The following is a 20825-nucleotide window of genomic DNA, read 5'->3' on the forward strand; positions in this document are numbered from 1 at the left end:
GTAATTTAATAGTACGAATCACAAAAACATGATGTATCAACATGATGTCACATTTCTCAATGAGAATGAATGAGATCATAAGTTACAACGTCAAAAACATTATGTAATTCTTAAAAATTTGCGTCTAACATAACATTTTTTTTTAAACCAAAAGTATCTTCTGCGCGCAACTGTAAAGACTAATCCATTTTTTTAAACCAAAAGTATATTCTGCGCATAACTGTAAAGACTAATCCAACAAATACTTGTCAAGTTGTCATACTCACTAATCAGAGATCGAACCCAGGATCAGCTTCTAACATAACCGTATAAAATTAATTTTTTTATGTTCCAAAAACAAACATTTTTGGGTTATAATCATGGTGATAATAATAAAATTATTAGATTATGAAAGATAGAAAAAGAAAGAGAGAAACAAAGTTAGTTAGAACAGAGAAGTGAATAGATCGCTTCACTCACACAGAAAAAAAAAAAACCCGAACCGACAATGGCCTCACCAGCGGCGGCGAGGTCGCCGGCAACATCCGCCGCTACTCCACTTCAACGTCTCTCCACCTTCAAACACCCAACCACAACCACCACCGCTTCCTCCGCACTCGATTCCCTAGCTTCCGATCCCATCTTCTCCGCATTTCTCTCCCCATCATTCTCCTCAACAACTTTCTCCGCCGCCGCACTTTCCTCCGGTTCCCCTGCCTCCACCGCCGAAAAACTCCACCACGCAATCGGCCTCCTCGAGAATCAGCTCCGTTCCGAAGTCCTCTCTCGTCACGATGAACTCCTCTCGCAACTCTCATCTCTCCACCACGCCGATCACGCTCTCTCAACACTCCGATCTGCTCTCTCTTCCCTCCAATCCTCCCTCCGCCGTCTCCGATCCGAACTCTCCGATCCACATCGTTCAATTGCATCCAAAACCGCACAGCTTTCCAACCTCCATCGTACCACTGAGCTTCTCCAACACTCCGTTCGGGCACTTCGTCTTTCGAAGAAGCTTCGAGATCTAATGGCTGCTGAACCTGAAAAACTCGATCTTGCTAAGGCTGCACAGCTTCACTCTGAGATTATCAGCCTATGCAATGAATATGATCTAACCGGAATCGATGTTGTCGATGAAGAGCTTCGTTGGGTTAGGGAAAGTGGAGATCGGTTAAGGAATGAAGCAATGAAGGTTCTGGAAAGTGGAATGGAAGGGTTGAATCAAGCAGAAGTTGGTACTGGATTGCAGGTTTTCTATAATCTTGGTGAATTGAAGGTTACTGTGGAGCAAGTGATTAATAAGTATAAGGGCATGGGTGCGAAGAGTGTGAGTGTAGCGTTGGATATGAAGGCGATTACTGGATCGAGTGGAAGTGGGTTTGGACCGGGTGGAATTAGGGGTACTGGAACTCCTCAGATTGGAGGAGGAGCTAAGGCTAGAGAAGCTTTATGGCAGAGATTGGGGAATTGTATGGATCAATTGCATTCTATTACTGTGGCTGTGTGGCATTTGCAGAGAGTGCTTTCGAAAAAACGCGATCCATTTACGCATGTTTTGTTGCTTGATGAAGTCATTCAGGTGAGGAGAGGATTATTCTCATACATATTTTGTAATCATACTTCATTTGACATGAAAATGGAATTGTTATGTCTTGCTTTACTTGGATTCATATATTCAATAATGCTTATGTGCATCTTACAATGCAATAGGATCATAGGGAGGGTTAGTTATGATAAACTTTTAAGAATTACTTGTGAAAAAATAACTCTTGCATTAACTATGATTTTAGTACTAGACACTGACTTCTTATTTGCTTGCTAGTAGTAATTTTTATAGAAGCTTTCTAATTTAGCTTCTCGATAAGCATCTTTAAACTTATAAGGACTGTTTTTTCAGTGAAGAATTGTAAGCTTGTTTTAATTGAGAAAATTCTCGAAAGTTATAAATTAGGAGCTAATCCAAACTGGGTCCTTTGAATGCCCTGGTTTATATGGGAATGGAAATACTAGTACTTCTCTCCTACAATGGGTTTACTGATATAATCGTGTAATACATACATGTGGATCATATAAAGTTTCCAGCTTTCAAGCTAATCCAAACTGGGTCCTTTGAATGCCCTGGTTTATATGGGAAAGGAAATACTAGTACTTCTCTCCTACAAGGGATTTACTGATATAATCGTGTAATCCATACACGCAGATCATATAAAGTTTCCAGCTTTCAAGCTAATCCAAACTGGGTAATTTGAATGCCCTGGTTTATGTGGGAAAGGAAATACTAGTACTTCTCTCCTAATAATCGTGTAACACAGACATGTGGATTATATAAAGTTTCCAGATCTTGTTAAAAAACAAAATTTTGGGGGTTGAATTAAAGTTTGGAGTTTGCAGAAATTGTTAACGCAACCAGTTTACTTTGTTTTGAGTTTTTAGTACATGATTAGATGTGAAGTTTTAGTGTACGGGAGTTATTTTTGTGTGACCTCTTCATAGCTTGAATCATGTCAATGATTATTAATTTCAGTCTATAAGTTTTTTTTTTGTAATGATTCTTCTGAAGAAACCAACCTGACAACATGTCAAGATCTATGAATCTATTGCAGGCATGTGATATTGTTCTGTAAATAGAAGCAACCCCAAAAGTATGACATTTCCTTTTTTAAGAAAGAGAGAATTCAATAAACTCTCCATGCTATATGAATCACTTGCCAGCCCTGTAATTCTTTCCTTTCTATGATCTTTTCTCCCACCCCGTTATGCTTTAAAGTTGAGGTGAGCAGATTTGGCGGGATGACTTGTGCGTTACTGTACTACTATATAATTGTTTTTGAAGAGTTATTCAGATAGGCTTTCAGACTGTAAATAGGATGCAGGGTAGGTAAATCTTAAAAATTTATGCCTGCTCATTTGCTTCTGATTCTGATGCACCAAACATTACTGGATGGATTGCATTGAATTGGACAAGATGAATATATAATCTCCTGAAGTTGTATTCTTTCGTTTGTATTCAGAATAGAATGAAGTGATTAGTATGCTAAATGTACCAAAATGTTTTTAATAATGAAGTGATTAGCATTTTTAATAATGTCTTTTATCTAGGTTTTGAAAAATAATATCATCTTGTGCCAACGGCAAAAAAACTTCAATGGACTTCGTAGGTGTCTCTCGGCTGTTAATGAAAGAGAACATGAGACACATTTATTGCAATATATATAGATAAAAAAAAATTATATAGTTTACAGTAATTCTAATTATTATAATTACATGATTTTGTCAACCTATACAATGTCTTGGCTACTATTTATGTATACTTCCGAACTGGATCTTCAGGATCTGTTATACTTTGACAATATTGGGTTTTTATCAAGGAACATTGATTTCACTTGCTCTATCCGAGTAGCTGCTATGATTCACAATTTTTTATTTTTTAATTGTATTTTTTTCCTCATTGTTCTAACATTGACTGCTGCTGAATAGGAAGGTGATCCTATGCTTACGGATCGAGTCTGGGAGGCCATCGCAAAAGCTTTTGCAAGCCAGATGAAATCTGCTTTCACTGCTTCAAGTTTTGTTAAAGAGATTTTTACTATGGGATATCCAAAGCTTTACTCCATGCTAGAGAATCTCCTTGAAAAAATTTCACGTGACACAGATGTCAAAGGAGTTTTACCAGCTATTACTTCTGCTGGCAAAGAGCAGATAGTTTCAGCTGTCGAAATATTCCAGTCTGCATTTTTGGGTCACTGCCTGGGTCGTCTTTCAGATCTAGTGAATAATGTATTTCCAATGTCTAGTCGTGGAAGTGTTCCCTCCAGGGAACAAATATCGAGAATAATATCACGTATTCAGGAAGAGATAGAAGCTGTTCAGGTGGATGCACGCCTTACTCTTCTTGTTTTGCGTGAAATTGGCAAGGTTTTGCTTCTTTTTGCTGAGCGAGCTGAATACCAGGTAAACAGAAAAGACCTTGTTGTATTTAAGGTGTCATTTGCTATTTATAAAACGCTTTATGAACTATATTTGTTAGTAAGGAAGTGTTCAACAACTAGCAGTTCGTGGTTTTTCAGGAAGGCTATTCAATTAACTGTCAATCATTTATTTTATTGTTTATAAAAGAATATTCTATGACTGGGAAAGAGTTGATACACAGGAGGAGGGAAATCATGTTAAGTTTTTTTTTTTTTTTTTAAACAAAATCATGTTAAGTTATTAACCACAATTATGCATATATCAGTAAATAATGGTTCTGCATTCTTTCGTTGAGGAATTCATCTGTGCATGTATTGCCAGTCTTGTGACTGTGCCACATCTAATGATCAGCGGCCATTGAAATATGCAACTTGTTTTTCTTTGTTGGTATATTGCTATATTAAATTTTTAATGTTTTAGCTAGGCTTATCAAACATATACGGGTATTAATATTACTAACATGCTGTGACGTATCGTGATATGGTGAGGCACAATAAGGAAGTCTAGTGAGGCAGCTGACCTTACTTCTTAGTCTTGTGAATAAATTTTTATATCTAAAGATATGTTATGTCTCAACAAAATGTAATGGCTAACCTATTTTAGCTTAACGGGATTATGAATTTGTTATATATAGACCCCTTTAGTTAGCGAGTTAGAGAATTAATTTGACAATTTTAAATTATATGCTATAAATAAGGGGAAAGGAAGATCAATAAGGGTTATCTTTGGTTTTGGAAAGGAATTTAGAGCGGGAGAGAATCGAGATCAACTACCTGGAATGTAATAAAGTTTCTATCAACAAAGAACAAATCCTATTTTCTTCTGTATTATGAGTCAGTTCTGTTAGATTGGTTTTAAGAGATGCACCCTTCATACCTATAGAATGTGCAATGTTGCAACCACTTTTGTTCCTGAGAGCGAAATCCTGATCTTTCTTTCCTGTTCAGTTTCTATTTGTGGGTTTTGTAATATTGAAAGTGCTGTTGCTGTATGTTTTCTCTGGTACGTTTAAGCAATTTGTTAGTTCTGTGTATGAGTTTTAAAATCTTTATTCCTTAGAAACCTTAAGTCCATTTTATAAATGAGAAAGGTAGACTATTTTATAAGCACAGTGTCCAATCTTTTAATTATTCATTTTCATTGTTATACGACAGATATCTACTGGCCCTGAATCACGTCAAGTAAGTGGCCCTGCAACACCAGCACAGCTCAAGAACTTTACACTGTGCCAACATCTACAAGATGTTCATTCACGAATATCATCTATGATTAATGGAATGCCAAGTATTGCTGCAGAAGTGTTATCTGCTTCGCTGGGTGCAATATATGGCGTTGCCTGTGACTCAGTAACGCCTTTATTCCAGTCAATGCTCGATCGTCTTGAGTCTTGTATATTGCAAATACACGATCATAATTTTGGAATGCTTGGAATGGATGCTGCTATGGACAACAACGCATCACCTTACATGGAGGAGCTCCAAAAATGTATTCTTCACTTCCGCAGTGAGTTTCTATCTAGGTTGTTGCCTTCCAGAAAAACTGCAACACCGGGAATTGAAAACATATGCACCAGGCTTGTCCAGAGTATGGCTTCCCGTGTTCTGGTATTCTTCATTCGGCATGCCTCTCTTGTCAGACCACTTTCAGAATCAGGGAAATTGAGAATGGCTAGAGATATGGCTGAATTGGAGTTAGCCGTGGGTCAAAATTTGTTCCCTGTTGAACAACTTGGTGCCCCATATCGAGCACTTAGAGCATTTCGTCCACTTATATTCTTGGAAACATCCCAGCTTGCATCATCTCCCCTTCTTCAAGATCTACCACCAAATGTCATACTTCATCATCTGTATACCCGTGGTCCTGAAGAATTGCAGTCACCTCTGCAAAGAAACAAACTGACTCCAATGCAGTATTCATTGTGGCTTGATTCTCAAGGAGAAGATCAAATCTGGAAGGGCATTAAAGCAACACTCGATGATTATGCTGCAAATGTGAGGAGTAGACGAGATAAGGAGTTTAGCCCTGTTTATCCTCTTATGATTCAACTGGGTTCGTCGTTGACCGAAAAGACTAAGGCTTCCTCGAACTCTTGATCCAGTAAATAATTTGTTGTCTAGCAAATTAAATCACATCTGTAACTCCCCAGATTGTTTTTTGAAAGTTGTTAGAAAGGGTTTAGTTGCGGAAACATGAGGAAGAGGCCTGCTAGTTCTGCTGGTATGCACGAGGTACAAACTAATGTATTGATTTAATAGGTTTTTAGTTTATTTTATTCCTTACCCTTTTTTTTTATATAATGGAGTTACCATTGTTGGTTCAATTTTCCTGATTTATTGTTATATTCAAATGTAGAGAAAATATAGTAGCTTTTTGATGAAGATAGAAACAAGTACTGTTGTAAACTCCCCATTATTAATGGGTATTTGATCCCTTATTAAATCTTTAAATTGTTTCCATCAATATTGAAAATAATGGCATTTGTTGTACAAAAGGCAGAGCTGGCCATATTTTAAATCTTTTTCTCTTCAATTTGAAGTATGCTTTGACAAGTTATAAAAAGCTTTTATATATTTTCAGTACCCTTCATGCTATTCAGCTGTGGTGACTACTGGTGCGGATAAATTTCACCACTATGCTAACCTTCTGATGACCATTAAAGACTACCTATAAAAAGATTGACATGTTAGTTTGTGTGATACTCTTCGGGAAGGGAATCATTGTGCTGATATTCTAGCTAAAATTGGAGCTAATGACCTACATCATTTGGTTGTTGTCCATGAACCTCTCTCTTGCCTTTCTTCTGCCTTTTTTTTTATATTATTTATTAGAGTATAAATGTGATACATTGTCGGTACAAAACAACTTTACGGCGGTGACAACCATTCAAAATCCATAGATTTTCCACATTAGATTAATGTATTTAAAATAATTTGACTAATTTAAAATTAACAAAAACCAAGCAGATTCCCTTATTCTAATATCTAGCCATCCTGTTCTTCCTCTCGCGCATCATGCTCTGCTACTCATTCCTTCATGTCCCGACCCCAAAATCCTTGGTTTGCCTTTGATTCCCACTCCTATAACTTCTGCCAGCACCCATTGGATTCGCGCCTGTGATTGTCGTCACCCTACCCCCTCACTTTCCCCTTTTGTGCTCCTGTCCTGTCCCACCTGTCTCTCAGCAAGAACAATGCAGGATAAGGGCCTTTGTTTTACTAGTAACTTAGTTGGTTTCTACATAAGTGTTATTTTCTCCATATTTTCTTGATTTGTATAGCATTAAATTTCTAGAATTTGAAGCTTTCATTTGTTCTTCTGCTCTCTAAAAGTTGCCCCTCCGTCTCTCTTTTAGGTACTGGCATGCATACTATCGAGATTCTGTTGGGGCAACGAGAGGTGACACTGAAAAGGCATTTTGTTCATAATTGGCAACAAGTGTGGTATGGGAAGTCTTAGAGCAGTGCAAAAGGAAGATACTGAGTTGTTCAGATGGAGAGAACATCTTCATTATGAAAACATCATTTCTTCAGATTTAATGCATATGGATTTTTCTTTCGGCTTTGTATTTAACATGTTTCGTGTACTATAAAGATTGAATTTATTTGAATTTCAAAAAATGATATATTAACTGAATTGAATTTTGACCCTTTCATTTTCAAGCAATGTCGGCTGATACTTCCAAAGTCCAAAAATTCATGGCATAAATTCATAAAGACAAAGTCGGATGATACTTCACACTTATAATATGCTTAATAAAAAAAATTAGTCTTTACGCCATTGGACCCAACCTCACTTTCAATAATTTTTTGCAAATGATTTTTCAAATTCTGCTATGGATTTTCTTGCCCTATATATCAAGAACAAGGTACTGAATTTTGACATGGCTTCATGACTCCAAGCATGTTATCTGCCCAGGTTAACTAGTTAACCTAAGTGATCCAATTTTTTGAAGAAATAAACATACTCTTATTCTAAATTATAGGAGATGAAATTTACTAATTTAGCAACCATATCAGATACCAAAACATATATTTATAAACAAATCACAGCTGACAGCCTGACATCATGTAGAGATCTCTCAATATCTTACAGAAGCTTTCAACTGCTAATCACTCATCTAATATCATAGGCATTCAACTGTTTTCACTTCTATTCAGATGAAGAGTTCATCACTTGACACTACTTAATAATGCTATTGGAGTTTATACTCCTAGAGTTTTACCAGCTTAAACTGAAAAGTAAAACCAAACTGCAAACTGCATTGTTAAAATTGAAAACTAGTCATTTTTCAAACTATGTAATAAATCCACTGCTAATTTGAGGCTTTTCCTGTGTTATTGCAAAGGATCCTTTCTCTCCTTGTCAACCATCTTCTGGCCGCCACTCTTGTTAGCATACAAATATGGAACCAATTTTCCCACCTCAAAAGCAGCATCCTTCAAGCCAGATAATGAAGGTATCCAGCTCTTCAAGCCTACACATGAAGTCTTGTCTGAATCATTGCTTGCTTGAGTTTCACTACTTGAAACAAAGTTTTCCTTTTCTTCACTATTTCCAAGACTCATGGCTGGAGTAACAAATGATAAAGATCTAAGTTGCCAAGGAACCGGTTTGACCACTGCAAAACCAGCATCCTTGAAGCCTGGCAGCGAAGGCATCCAATTCTTCAATGGTATACTTGATGTCTTGTTTTCTTCATCATCACTATTCACCTGAGTTTCATTTGTTGAAAGAAGTATGGATTTGACAAAATTCCATTTCCATACAAATTCTTCTTTGTGTCCGATATTATCGAGACAAATGGGAAGTGAAATAAAAGGATTCATTCTTTTTGTTACTTCCCAAGGCGTATTGGTAGATAAAGATCTAATTCGCCTGCTTATGAGTTTGCTATCATGAATAGCTAGCTGAAGTTCTGCATCACTTGGCCACCATTGTTTCAAGCCGCGAGCTGCAAGAAATCTCTGCTGCTCTTTGGAGACAATGCACAACTTTGCAGTAATTTTCTCATTTACAGGATCGACACTCACCTTATCAACTTCCTTCTCTTCTGTGTCACAATTCTTGTCAACATACAGATGAGGAACCCGATTCCACACCCAATAAGCTGCATCTTTCAAGCCAGATAATTGAGGTATCCAACCCTTCAAACCAACACCTGAATCGTAATCATCATTGCGCACCTGAGATTCACTACTAGAAGGAAGCATGGATTTAAGACTATTCCATTTCCATATAAATTCTTCCTTTTCTCCAAGACATGTGGCAGGTGAAAGAAAAGAACCATTTGATCCTTTTATTACTTCCCAAGGTGTAGAAGTGTATAGAGATTTAATATGCCTGCTTATGAGTTTAGTTTGCTGAAGTTCCGAGTCATTTGGCCACCATTGCTCCAAACCATGAGCTGCAAGAAATTTCATTTGTTCCTTGGAGACAGTAAACAAATTTGCAGTAATTTGACCGTCTTCATGATCCATATTCTTCTTTCTAACCATCTTCTCTTCGGCGCCAACATTCTCTTTAACATATAGACGGGGAATCCATTTGCACACCCAATAACCGGTATCCTTCAAGCCAGATAATTGGGGCATCCAACCCATCAAACTTATACCTGAACTCACTTCTCCGTTGTTGCTGATTTGAGCTTTACCACTTATATGATGAGGCACACATTTAAGTATATTCCAAACATAATCTGTCGCTTCTGTTATATTTATGCGACTCGTGACAAATGAAACATATTGTGGATAATAGAAAAGTGCTACCTGAGAAGGTGTACCGGTGTTCAAAGATTTAAGTTGCCTGATTACGAGTTCGCTATTGCGGATATCATGTTTAAGCTCCATGTTACCATCACTTGACCACCATTGTTTCAGGCCATGAGCCTCGAGAAATTTCTGGTCTTCCTTCGAGAAAACATACAACTTGGCTTCATTTTGTTCATTTGTAGGATCCATATTCTCCACATTGGCAATCTCCTCTCTTGTTCCATCGGTATGGATATAAAAGTAACTGATCCAGTCATTCTTGTTAACATAAAAATGAGGAACCCATTTTTCAGTTCCTAAAATAGCATCCATCAAGTGCGATAATCGAGGCATCATTCTCTTCAATCGTATAACGCGAGTCTCGTCCATGTAAGTCTCATCCACATCGTTGCTGACTTGAGCTTCACGACTTGAAGGAAGCATAGATTTAATTCGACTCCAAACATATTCAGCATTTTCTCCAATATTAAGAGTCGTAGCAAGTGAAACTGCAGGTGGATTAAATAAATGTGTTTCCACATTTATCCTTTCCTTTGCCAATTCTTTTCCCACTTGAAGACCAATTCCAGCCCCTAAAGAATGCCCTGCAATGCACACATTTCTTCTTCCATATGTATCGGAAACTGATTTTACAGCATCAATAGCTACTTTAAACCTCACAGAATCCTTCAAGCTTTCCCAAGCAACGAAGCGGAAATCATCTTCAAAATCTCTTCGCATTGTAGGGAATCTGATCAATGTTCCTCTGAGTGCTAAAACAGCTCTGGGGGCACCGATTGGTTTAAATGGTTTGAATTCAAATAATGCTGCAGATCGATCCCATTCAAATATTGCACCAAAAATGGATCCATCTCTTTCATCAATCAATATTTGTGTTGGCTTATACTTGTAAGGAATCCAAAAACTTGAAGCTAGAGAGTCTTCTTGTGTTCTGTTGTCCTGCCTATCGAGTTCAAGCAAGTATACTGCCTGTACAAGGCTTGCAATGGCTCTTCGTTTATAATTTGTGTCCTTCCTGTTTACAAAAAAATAATTATCAGCAACTTGCACAAAAAGAGGAATGTAAATGCCACCAAAACTTGTGGAGCTTTTGCACAAGAATTAAAATGACAAACGAAGAATACAGTGCTCTTTGTTCATGTCAACATGGTGTACTCTTGGTTTCACATGCCATACAATCAAAATCCATGAATATACTTTTGACGTTATAAAGATAGTCTCTGATTGGCAGAATAAAGCAACCAAGTGATGATACATAAGGCTAGTAGGCAACTACGGGCCGCTTAAAAGCTTCTAGCAAAGCACATATACTCACAGAGACTACACACTGACACGTAGACATCAAAAATAATTTGAGAAATGAAAGTAATTAAATGTAACTACATGTGTCAGTGTCAGACGGACACACCTTCAATCTGAAGTATCGGTGCTACATAGATTAAAACAAGTTTATGAAACATCAATTGTAAAAAAGTCTTTATAAGCTATATAAGGGGTTTATATACAAGTCAATCCGCGATAGCTTTTAAAAAATCTGACATATAAAAGATAATTTCAACTCATAGAGAAGCTATTGCTTAAAAACTCAATGTAAAATCCTTTCAATTATTATTTTTTCATCAGCAATCTTGGTAAAGTTTTGTTTATCCAAGCATGTTCTTAAACAAAACAAAAATCAGTAAGTTGTTGGTTCGTTCCCTCAGAAACAGTAAAATAAAAAAGCATGCAAACCCATTTGGTAAAGTTTTCAACTTTATATAACTCAATAATAGTAACAGATTCTTCACTTCTAAGATCATGCATCATGCAATCATCAAATCCAAAATAGAAAGAGTAAAAAAATTAATCTGAGAAATGAAATAGATACTGACCAATTAGAATCAATGAAGTCTTTCCAATGAAGGTTTGTGATCATCCTGAGAGGATCAAATGATTTTCTTCCATCTGAGGGAGCTTCATGAGGAACAACATCATTGTTTGCCATCAATGTAGCAAATATTTCCAATTTCCTATGAGATGACTATTGAGTATTGACTACATAGTAATAAATTGACTGAACAAAGTTCGATTAAAAGGTCTCTTCGAGGAAACTTAACTGATAATAATAATGTTTCTTTATTTGGTTTTCTTTGTTCATGTACAGTACCTTTTTGTACTGTAACATGATGACATGTAATTGTTCAACGTGAACCGTTGCTTTTTCATGAGATCAATAGATTTCTTTTTAGTTCCTGTATTATTTAATGAGATATTACTGTATATTTCATTCGTTCCATTTTATAAGATCTATTTTGATTAAATGTATTATTTATATAAGTTTTGTTTTGACCGTGTTTTTCTAAAAATATATAAATATAAATATTTTCATATAATATATTGTTTGATTTGTTTTAATGAATATTTTCAAAATATTAAATTTTTTATGATTTTTACTAATAAATAATTAAACATATTCATAATCAAAATGATGTATTGGGATACGTGCAATGGTCAATGAGTTCTTATATATTGGGACAAAAGGAGTATATATTTAAGTTAATCACATTTGAATGAAAAATAAAGGGGACATGTACAACAACAAATCACGTCATCAATCCTTTTTAAATCTCAAAATCAATCGTCTTAAAAATTACCGTACATCTAGAAATTTAAGACACATCATGGAATTAAATGATACCAACAATTGGATTGAAATTTAAAAACTTAGAATACCAACGATTCCTGCATTATAAGTTATAACAAGACCCAATAAATTTTGTTCCTTTAACTATTTTTTTCATCAATAACCCTCAGTGAGTATTTCATATCCTTATGCAAGTCTGATATATGGTTTCTTGTAGTCTCATTTCTCAAGTTATTTTCCACTAACAAGTCGAAAAATCTGAATGGTGTACATTCTCTATATCAAACTTGAATATTATATTTTGCCATATAGTAGAATCCATAAGGATATGAAATACTCACATTTTCAATCATGGTTCTTGTGTACGCCAGAAATTTTTAAACATGATATAAATGAAAGAACCATTTTCCAACTAGATGATGAGATGATGGACACAACTGATGATGATAGACTAGATTTCCATTGGAAGCCAATACTATTTTATATTTTTAGACTCGTTATCTCCAGGATAAAGATCGATTAATCTAAGAGACATCAATCCTACAATCCACTTGCACGGGTGCCAATTTAAATCCAGAGCTTTTTTTGTTTTATATGGACGGGCCCAATACAAGAAGTGATACTAAGAGGATTCAAACTTAAGACTTTGAGATGAACAAACTTCAAGGACTCAAGCCTTCAACCATCAGGCTAAGCCATGTGGGTTGGAAGCCAATACTAATAATATCACGAGACATGGAGATTTGCTTGTTGATGAAGATTTAGAATCCAATTCAGATACAAATGATTATATAGTCTGCTCCCATAGTTTAACTGTTAATATAAAAATAAGGGTTAATTATTTTTTTCCCTATAATTTCATAGAATTTTCGTTTTAGTCTCCGATGATGTGTTTTCACACTTTTTAGTCCCTGAAGTTTTTTCCGTCAAGGTTTTTAGTCCCTACTTTTCATTCAACTCGTGCATATCATTCGAAATTTTAATTTTTTTTTGCGGTCATGTTTAATACATTATATGAATCTCTCTTACAAAAATTAAACTTTTTTTAACAAGAGATGAATTAAATATGAATTTTTTAGTTTTTTACACATAAAAAACTATATTAATATTACTATATTTTTTTATTACGTAAATTGCTCACTCTTTTGCATGAATGTTTGATGTATCTCAATAATCCTTTTGAAATTATTTACAGTTCACGGCTTTGGCCACCTAACTTCAAATTAATTGACTAGACAAGTTGAAAGGAGTTTGATGGCCAAATACCTTGGATTGTTAACATTTTCTCTCAAATATGTACATAATACATAATTGTGATCAGTAAACTTCAAAATAATTGGCTGCACAAGCCTAATAGAAGTTTCATGGCCACAGTCAATGTATGAGAATCATATCAAGCAAGGTTTGGGAAATATCTTATATCCATGGTTTAGTTGTGGGACATTGTGTGCCAAAAATATTCTTTGTATTATTTTGACATTAGTTGGAAGTGACTACACATATCAATTGATCTTAAAATTGAAAAGTTTGGAAGTAAATGATACATTTTTGTTGATTTTATTTAATTTAAATTTGTATTTCATTTATTAGCATCATGATAAAATTAAACTACAATAAACATGATAATCATCAAATATTACAATTAAAATTCAAGTTTAGGAAGTGAAACTGAAAATAACAATTTTGAATTTGTATTCCACACATCAACTATGAGATGATACAAGAACATGTTACAAGGTTTGAATACAAGCCAAACATGTTTCATTATTAAGATAGAAAATTTGAGATATTGTGCAATGTATCGAATCCAATGCAATTCATCTATAACACTTGCATAACCCTTGTTACTACTTGGGAAGGAGTAGAAGTGTATAGCGATGAAAGTTGTCTACTTATGAGTTTACTGTTATGAATAACTTGTTGAAGTTCTGCATCACTTGACCACCATTGTTCCAATCCGTGAGCCTCGAGAAATTTCTGTTTTTCCTTTGACACAACAAACAATTTCGCTGCAACTTGTCCACTCACATTATCCTTATCAACCACTTTCTCCGCTGTTCCATTAGGGTCATTGTAATAGCAACATATATAGTCACTATTGTTAACATACAAATGAGGAATCCATTTTATCGTGCTAACAACACTAGCATCCTTCAAACCAGAACCTGAAAATCGAGACATCCAAGTCTTCGATCCAGCAACTGTGGTCTTTTCCCCATCGTTGTTAACTTGAGCGTCCTTACCAACAACTTGAGCTTCCTTACCATAAGGAAGTATAGATCTAACTCTACTCCAAACATATTCAGCTTTTTCTCCGATATTTTTTAGACTCATGGCCAGTGAAACAGAAGGTGGATTGAATAAATGTGCCTCTACAAAGATTCCTTGTTTTGCAAGTTCTTTTCCTATTTGAAGAGCAAAACCAGCCCCTAAGGAATGTCCTGCAATACATACATTACCACTTCCATATGCATCACAAATTGATTTTAGCGCCTCCAATGCCACTTTAAACCGGACAGACCCTTTCAGGCTTTCCCAAGCAACGAAACGGAGGTCATCTTCAATGTCTCTTCGCATTGTAGGACTTTTGAGTAATGTTCCTCGGAGTACTAAAACAGCTCTAGGAGCACCACTTGGTCTAATTAGTACTAAGTCAGCCATTGCTGCGGACTGATCCCATTCAAGTATTGCGCCGAAAATGGATTTATCTCGTTCATCAATTAAAGTTTTTGTGAGCTTGTACTTGAAGGGGATCCACCAATTCGGAGCTAGAGCATTGTCCTGTGTTCTTTTCTCGTGCCTATCAAGTTCAAGCAAGTACACTGCTTGTATAAAACAGGCAATGACAGTTCGTTTGTACTTTGCATCCTTCCTGAATCAGCATACACATATGCAATTAAAGAATGTGAGTATCACTAAAACTTGAGTGTCTTTCCATCAGATTTGACAAATGAATAGTAAAGAGGTTTTGCAAAGATAATGTCAATTTTCTGAAGTCATAAATTCATGTATTCACTACAGACAGTAAGTCGGAACTATTGGACGAAGATTAGATGACTCATATCCTGATTTCAGTAACTTAGAATCAACACAAGAACTCATAATGTGAGTGTCTAATCCAATGGTTCCGATTTACAAACTGCCAGTTACTGCCTGGAATGCATGATTTTTTACGACAACGAATTGGAGTCAGGTTAATATGTAATACACCTACAACAAATTTTGTACAAATACAATATCCATAGGACAGTAAATCAAGTAGTACAAGTTATTTAAAAAATATAAAGTGCTAAACAAATCCACAAGAAGTTTCTTTTATTCATCCTTTCATCATGACCGTGACTAAACTCGGGTGGAACAAGTTAAGCTAATTCATAATCCCTAGTCCTACTGATTGAATATATGACCGTAAAAGTTATGGAAATGCTGAAAATTTAGGTGAATACAAATTGGATCCACATCATTAGGGTCCCCAAAACTCCATTCTAAATTATTAACTCAAGTTTTATGTGAAGAGATACAATTGAGAGTAGAGAACTCACAGGGGTGGATCGGTAGAAGGATTGCTCCAACACTCGGATTCCAACCTCCAGCTTGGAGCAATCCTTCCACAGGTGGTCCATAACTGTGAGTTCTCTACCCGACTACCCCTCTTTTTTCTCTTCAGATAAAACTTGAGTTCTATTGCGAAGAAAAGCCTTGACACACAAACCTCTCATATTTCTCTCTTTCAAAACAACCCATCATTGATGATATATGAGAAGTGAAATGAGTACATAGATGACTTACCAACTAGAAATGATAAGGTCTCTCCAATTAAGGGAAGTTAAGTTACGAGGACCAGATACATGAAAAGCATCTGGGTGGTGGTTAGCTTCACGAGGATTTGCCATGAAACAAACAAACAAACAACAACACCTATATGTTGTGTTGTGTTCTTTGTAACTTAGTTAGTTGTGCTGTGCATATAAAGAAAGAAATTAGAAAGAAAGAGCGTGTGATGTGATGATAATGAGGTGATAATGTGAAAGCAAGTTGGAGATGATATGTTTGTATGACTTTGCTTTGCATCCTATTCGGCATGGCTTTGGGTTTGGGGTGTGGCCCTTTGCTTAATGAATGAACCAAAATAGTTCAAATTAGTATAACTTTTCTTTTTTTTCTTTTTTGGATGCTCATATTCCCTCAACTAACGGTCAATGTAATGATATGCAAACACTTTTTTCTTTACAATTGTTTTCTTAAAGAAAAAAATTAATTCATTTCTATCCTAATAGCATAAAATTATTTTTATACTAATTTTATACTATTATTAGTGGTAGCAATTATTTTTATACTAAATGTTCAAAAAAATTATTTTTGAAATATTGTATTTTTTGATTAATTTCTTCACAATTATTTTTATACTAATTTTATACCCAAAAACAAAGTTAACATTAAGATTTGTTAAGGAGTAAATAATCTTAAAATAAGAATAATTATGTCTATTATAACAATTAGTTAAATGACAATGAAATAATAATAATAATAATAATAATAATAATAATAATAATAATAATAATAATAATAATAATAATAATAATAATAAGGGGATTAATTTTTGTTATTTGCCTCGAAAGTAAAAGATCTAACGAGATTAGATTTATGAGTGTCAACAAAGTGTCAGTTTATATATGTTTAACTAATACCCGAATCAACTTAACCCATTTGAAATTGGTCTGGTGATATTGACTTGAAACTTAAGAGTGTGCTCAGATTCAATTCTTTTTTGTGCCAATTTAGATGAGCTAATTTACCTTTTTTTTAAAAAAAATCGGAATCAACTTTTTAATTGAGCTTCATAAGAAGGTGTCTGACACATGTCTAAAATGTGTTTTTTTTTTTTGACACGGTCTAAAATGTGTTTAAGAAGTGTCGGTATCTATAATAGGTCTAATAAAATGACATAATATTTTCAAATGGTAGTTACCAACGAAATTATTGAAGTAGTTGTGGTTTGAACCTCAGATTTCATACTTCTTCACATTTAAACGTGTGAATCTTGCTATTAAACTACTTGACAAAAAAAAATGACACAATATTTTGAGTGCATTTCTAATATATAAAAGTTTATAAGGTAATCTTATTATTAAGTTACGTTATAACCACGTAACTATGTAAATACTAATTCATATATGTTGTATGAACACAAGAAAGCCAAATAAATACAACACCATACTCTCTCTACTCATAGCACGAATATTGAGGCGTGCAGAAAACATTAAAAAAAAGTGTAATATTATTATATTTTTAAAAAAAAATTGTGTTTAAATAACATTTTTGATATTAATTACTAAATATTCTTCTAAAAATGTAGATTCTAAATACATGTCTTTATAAAGAGCTAGGGAGTGGTGTATTAGAATGGGGTGGTGATGATAGCAACTCATAAAGAGCTAGGGAGTGGTGTATTAAAATGGGGTGGGTGATGGTAGCAACTCTCAAAATCTAGTACAACAAAATAATTTTAGTCCTTTTAACTAGAATTTTCACTTTCAACCAGAAAAAACACACTAGAATTTTGAGACACATGTTCAAGGTCGGTCCTACATGGAACTAGAATCTTTCACACATAAATCAGAAATTAATATTTGTGGTAGTAAGCTACCGCCTTTGTCTAATACTTGGAATTTCATATAAAACCAAACTCAAATTGCAAATCTCAAACCAAAAATCAATGCCAATTATCAAACTCATTACTACTTTTGAGTTCTCATGAAGCAAAATTCCATGGCCACTATCAATCTCACCACCACTTCTTCTCTTCATCCAAACTCTTCCTTTGTCACAAAGAAACATTACAACAACAATAATCTCATCAAATTTAACTATGCTTCTTCTTTAACCAAAACATGTGCTCAATCACAAGGGACTGAAGCTGGTGTTTCTGAGGATGATTCTTCTCTTGGTATGCATGCCAATAATTCCTTACCTTTTTTTTTTTTTTATTGAATTCATATATTGTAGCTGGTCGTCAATTTATGATCAAATAAATTTTTCAAATGGTTCAAATTTATGCAACATAAATTTAATAGTTTATTATAGTATTTGGTCTCGACCCTTAAAATCCAAATTCTAGTTTTAATGTAGTAGTAAAAATTTCTATGAAATAGTTATGAATATTTTGATGAGGTTCTAGTTCATATTTCATAGTAAGATAATTGCCTAATTTGTTTTTGAGGACTTTTTATTGTTAGGATCTTTATCTTCTTCTCGTGCACAGCTGGATCTTTTGGAGCAATTTACATCTACAAGCTCATCAATCAATGGTATGCAAGTTACTTCTCTCTTCAAATCAATGATATATATGTTTAAGAGACAAAAATCATCTGTTAGGCATATTTGTTTGGATAAGGCACATGTGGTGCAAAGTGATTATGTTGCATTTATCAATTTCCTATGCATTCATCAATTTCCTATTTGGGGAATGTTTCCATTATTCAACTTTGATATTTTTCTATGCCATGATGATGATCTTTATGTTAATGTATCAATGTCTTACTACCGATACGGATTCCCTGCAGTAGAAAAAATTAAGTTAAGGGCTTTCGCTCCGCTCACACATTTCGACCAGGCACAGCAGACGATCCCGGAACACTCACTAGAAAGCCCAATAGCCGATTTTTAGCATCGTAGCAGTATAGAAAAAGCACGCAGTTACATACAATTTTCGACCTTGGTTGTTATTCTGAAATTGGATGGTTCATATGAAAAATCAGTTTAAAACGATGACCGTTAATTTGCAATCAGACTGAGATCGAAAACTGCGTTACATAACTACTACACTAAACTAAATCCCTACTAATATGCATTTATACTAATATGCATTTATGGCGTATGTTTCGATGATTTATGTGGCGACGGAACATAAACTTCATAACCATATCTTTGTAACATTTTCTTTAGATTTGATCTATCTTTATTCTCTGACTTTGGGAAAACATAACAATTATGCGATTATTTCTGGTTTGTAGGTTATGAAAGTGATGGCACGTCTCGGAAACTTTCAATTCGAGATCAGCTAGCGCAGTTGGTTGGAGAAAGGGACGATGATTTCAGTATTCCCTTAGGTAAAAACTTGAAGAAAGTGAGTGCAAAGTTCTTAACAACTTCACAAAGGAGAAACATCAAGAGACAAAATTATCTAAATGAAGTGACTCAAAGGAATGATTCAACTTTTTTTGCAACTATAGGAGCATTTGTGCTTCTTCCACCTCTTATAATACTAGGAATAGCTATATTAACTGGTTATGTACAACTTTTACCTTGAGACATGATATATATTTAATGATAATACTGAATAGAAATCTTTGCATATGATATCACTTAATTTCCCTCATTTTAGTGCCAATTTCTGTCAATTATCTTTGCATATGTTCAACATAACTGTCATGTGCTAGCACCTATATGATACAAGAGTTAGTTAGAAATGGAGGGGAAAGTATCTAACTAGAAACTAACTATTAGCTAACAACTATAACTTGTGATCTAAGCAACAATGATAAGCTCAATCTTAAGCTATTACTTCTATATACAGATAGTCAATCTTGAAGTGCAAAACTGGAGTCATTCAATGAGTGGTAGATCACTCAAGTCTTAGAATGCAGCCTCCCCCCAACAAGAAACTTGTGAAGCACTCCATATAATTCAATTGAAATGCATCCCGTGCTCTCTTTATCGACTTCCCTGCCATTCTTGTAACCGTCACCTGTTATCCACTCAGGTGTGTCTGCACCCCCTGAGTGGGATGACATGCTATGTCATATCCGTCCGAACAGACTGAACATTTAAAGTGCTCATCGTGGAAAGCCTTTGCTCCATTGCATCTTCAAACTTGTTGGATGCAGCATGAACATTAGATATAAGTACATAACCACTTGCATCACTTGGATTTAACTCATAAACTCTGTGCAACTCGTTTTGCGATCTGTACATTCCTGCATAATGGCATCTGGTTTTATAGTCATGCCCTTTATGAGTTTGTCGGCTTCTTCTATGATCTAGCACATCAATCATGCAAGTGTAGTGTTTTATTGATGATTCAATCTCATACTTATTAATCATCAATGCAAAATATTTCCAATGAAACTTGTAGAAATCTTACTTGCTTTAATAATTTTGAAGATTCAAGCTTAGAGTTGGACAATGACTTGAATAGTATTATGAGTTGAATGGTTGAGTTAGCATTAGAATTTTGAAGATTCAAGCTTAGATCTCATTCATTCATTCATTATACATACACATATGGAGGTGTATATTATCTAATGTGCATGAGCACTTACAATATAAAAGCTCTATTCTAACTAACAAAATAGCCAACTAGTTAACTTGTTCTGCAAGTTACTTATTTTCTCTAAGTCTTTAGCTCAAGCATTTAACAAGATCACCATTGTAAACACACTTGGTTTAACCCTTTTCCTCTTGCATTTTGTTGAAAAATTCTAATG

The 20825-nt window shown here is 34.8% G+C and overlaps 4 protein-coding genes across 6 annotated transcripts; 2 read left to right on the plus strand and 2 right to left on the minus strand.

The window, feature by feature from the left end:
* Positions 1 to 338: 338 nt before the first annotated feature.
* LOC123882278 (conserved oligomeric Golgi complex subunit 5) lies at positions 339 to 7611 on the plus strand. Of its 3 annotated transcripts, XR_006799752.1 has the most exons (5): positions 382 to 1558; positions 3457 to 3930; positions 5103 to 6176; positions 6526 to 6714; positions 7301 to 7611. XR_006799752.1 is itself a non-coding variant. In XM_045931109.1 (3 exons), the coding sequence occupies exons 1-3, from the start codon at positions 488 to 490 to the stop codon at positions 6039 to 6041; spliced, it is 2484 nt and encodes an 827-aa protein (XP_045787065.1). In that variant the 5' UTR covers positions 339 to 487; the 3' UTR covers positions 6042 to 6417. The 3 variants fall into 3 exon arrangements, 1 of the variants encoding a protein (XP_045787065.1); XR_006799751.1 differs by lacking the exon at positions 6526 to 6714; XM_045931109.1 differs by lacking the exons at positions 6526 to 6714; positions 7301 to 7611 and having other exon boundaries at positions 339 to 1558; positions 5103 to 6417.
* Positions 7612 to 7963: 352 nt separating this feature from the next.
* On the minus strand, positions 7964 to 11930 carry LOC123882279. Its single transcript, XM_045931110.1, has 2 exons — positions 11588 to 11930; positions 7964 to 10731 (listed from the first exon to the last, which is right to left on the minus strand). Exons 1-2 carry the CDS (start codon positions 11698 to 11700, stop codon positions 8283 to 8285), a joined length of 2562 nt encoding a protein of 853 aa, XP_045787066.1. The 5' UTR covers positions 11701 to 11930; the 3' UTR covers positions 7964 to 8282.
* A 2078-nt stretch (positions 11931 to 14008) lies between these two features.
* LOC123882280 (GDSL esterase/lipase At4g10955-like) lies at positions 14009 to 16453 on the minus strand. The gene is made up of 2 exons (XM_045931111.1): positions 16129 to 16453; positions 14009 to 15211 (listed from the first exon to the last, which is right to left on the minus strand). The coding sequence occupies exons 1-2, from the start codon at positions 16230 to 16232 to the stop codon at positions 14161 to 14163; spliced, it is 1155 nt and encodes a 384-aa protein (XP_045787067.1). The 5' UTR covers positions 16233 to 16453; the 3' UTR covers positions 14009 to 14160.
* A 1548-nt stretch (positions 16454 to 18001) lies between these two features.
* LOC123882285 lies at positions 18002 to 19695 on the plus strand. The gene is made up of 3 exons (XM_045931113.1): positions 18002 to 18286; positions 18576 to 18647; positions 19353 to 19695. Exons 1-3 carry the CDS (start codon positions 18094 to 18096, stop codon positions 19646 to 19648), a joined length of 561 nt encoding a protein of 186 aa, XP_045787069.1. The 5' UTR covers positions 18002 to 18093; the 3' UTR covers positions 19649 to 19695.
* Positions 19696 to 20825: the final 1130 nt, after the last annotated feature.

The sequence above is a fragment of the Trifolium pratense genome, linkage group LG4 (assembly GCF_020283565.1).
Source record: "Trifolium pratense cultivar HEN17-A07 linkage group LG4, ARS_RC_1.1, whole genome shotgun sequence".
NCBI classification, from domain to species: domain Eukaryota; kingdom Viridiplantae; phylum Streptophyta; class Magnoliopsida; order Fabales; family Fabaceae; genus Trifolium; species Trifolium pratense.

Excerpts from the sequence above, each read along its gene's own strand:
- LOC123882279 (XM_045931110.1), bottom strand. The coding sequence starts at position 11,700 with ATGGCAAACAATGATGTTGTTCCTCATGAAGCTCCCTCAGATGGAAGA. Across the intron at positions 10,732-11,587 it reads GACTTCATTGATTCTAATTG|GAAGGACACAAATTATAAAC; the intron begins GTCAGTATCTAT and ends TTTTGTAAACAG.
- LOC123882280 (XM_045931111.1), bottom strand. The coding sequence starts at position 16,232 with ATGGCAAATCCTCGTGAAGCTAACCACCACCCAGATGCTTTTCATGTA. Across the intron at positions 15,212-16,128 it reads GACCTTATCATTTCTAGTTG|GAAGGATGCAAAGTACAAAC; the intron begins GTAAGTCATCTA and ends ATGCTGATTCAG.
- LOC123882285 (XM_045931113.1), top strand. The coding sequence starts at position 18,094 with ATGAAGCAAAATTCCATGGCCACTATCAATCTCACCACCACTTCTTCT. Across the intron at positions 18,287-18,575 it reads TGAGGATGATTCTTCTCTTG|GATCTTTATCTTCTTCTCGT; the intron begins GTATGCATGCCA and ends TTTTATTGTTAG. Across the intron at positions 18,648-19,352 it reads TACAAGCTCATCAATCAATG|GTTATGAAAGTGATGGCACG; the intron begins GTATGCAAGTTA and ends TCTGGTTTGTAG.
- LOC123882278 (XM_045931109.1), top strand. The coding sequence starts at position 488 with ATGGCCTCACCAGCGGCGGCGAGGTCGCCGGCAACATCCGCCGCTACT. Across the intron at positions 1,559-3,456 it reads TGCTTGATGAAGTCATTCAG|GAAGGTGATCCTATGCTTAC; the intron begins GTGAGGAGAGGA and ends GCTGCTGAATAG. Across the intron at positions 3,931-5,102 it reads CTGAGCGAGCTGAATACCAG|ATATCTACTGGCCCTGAATC; the intron begins GTAAACAGAAAA and ends GTTATACGACAG.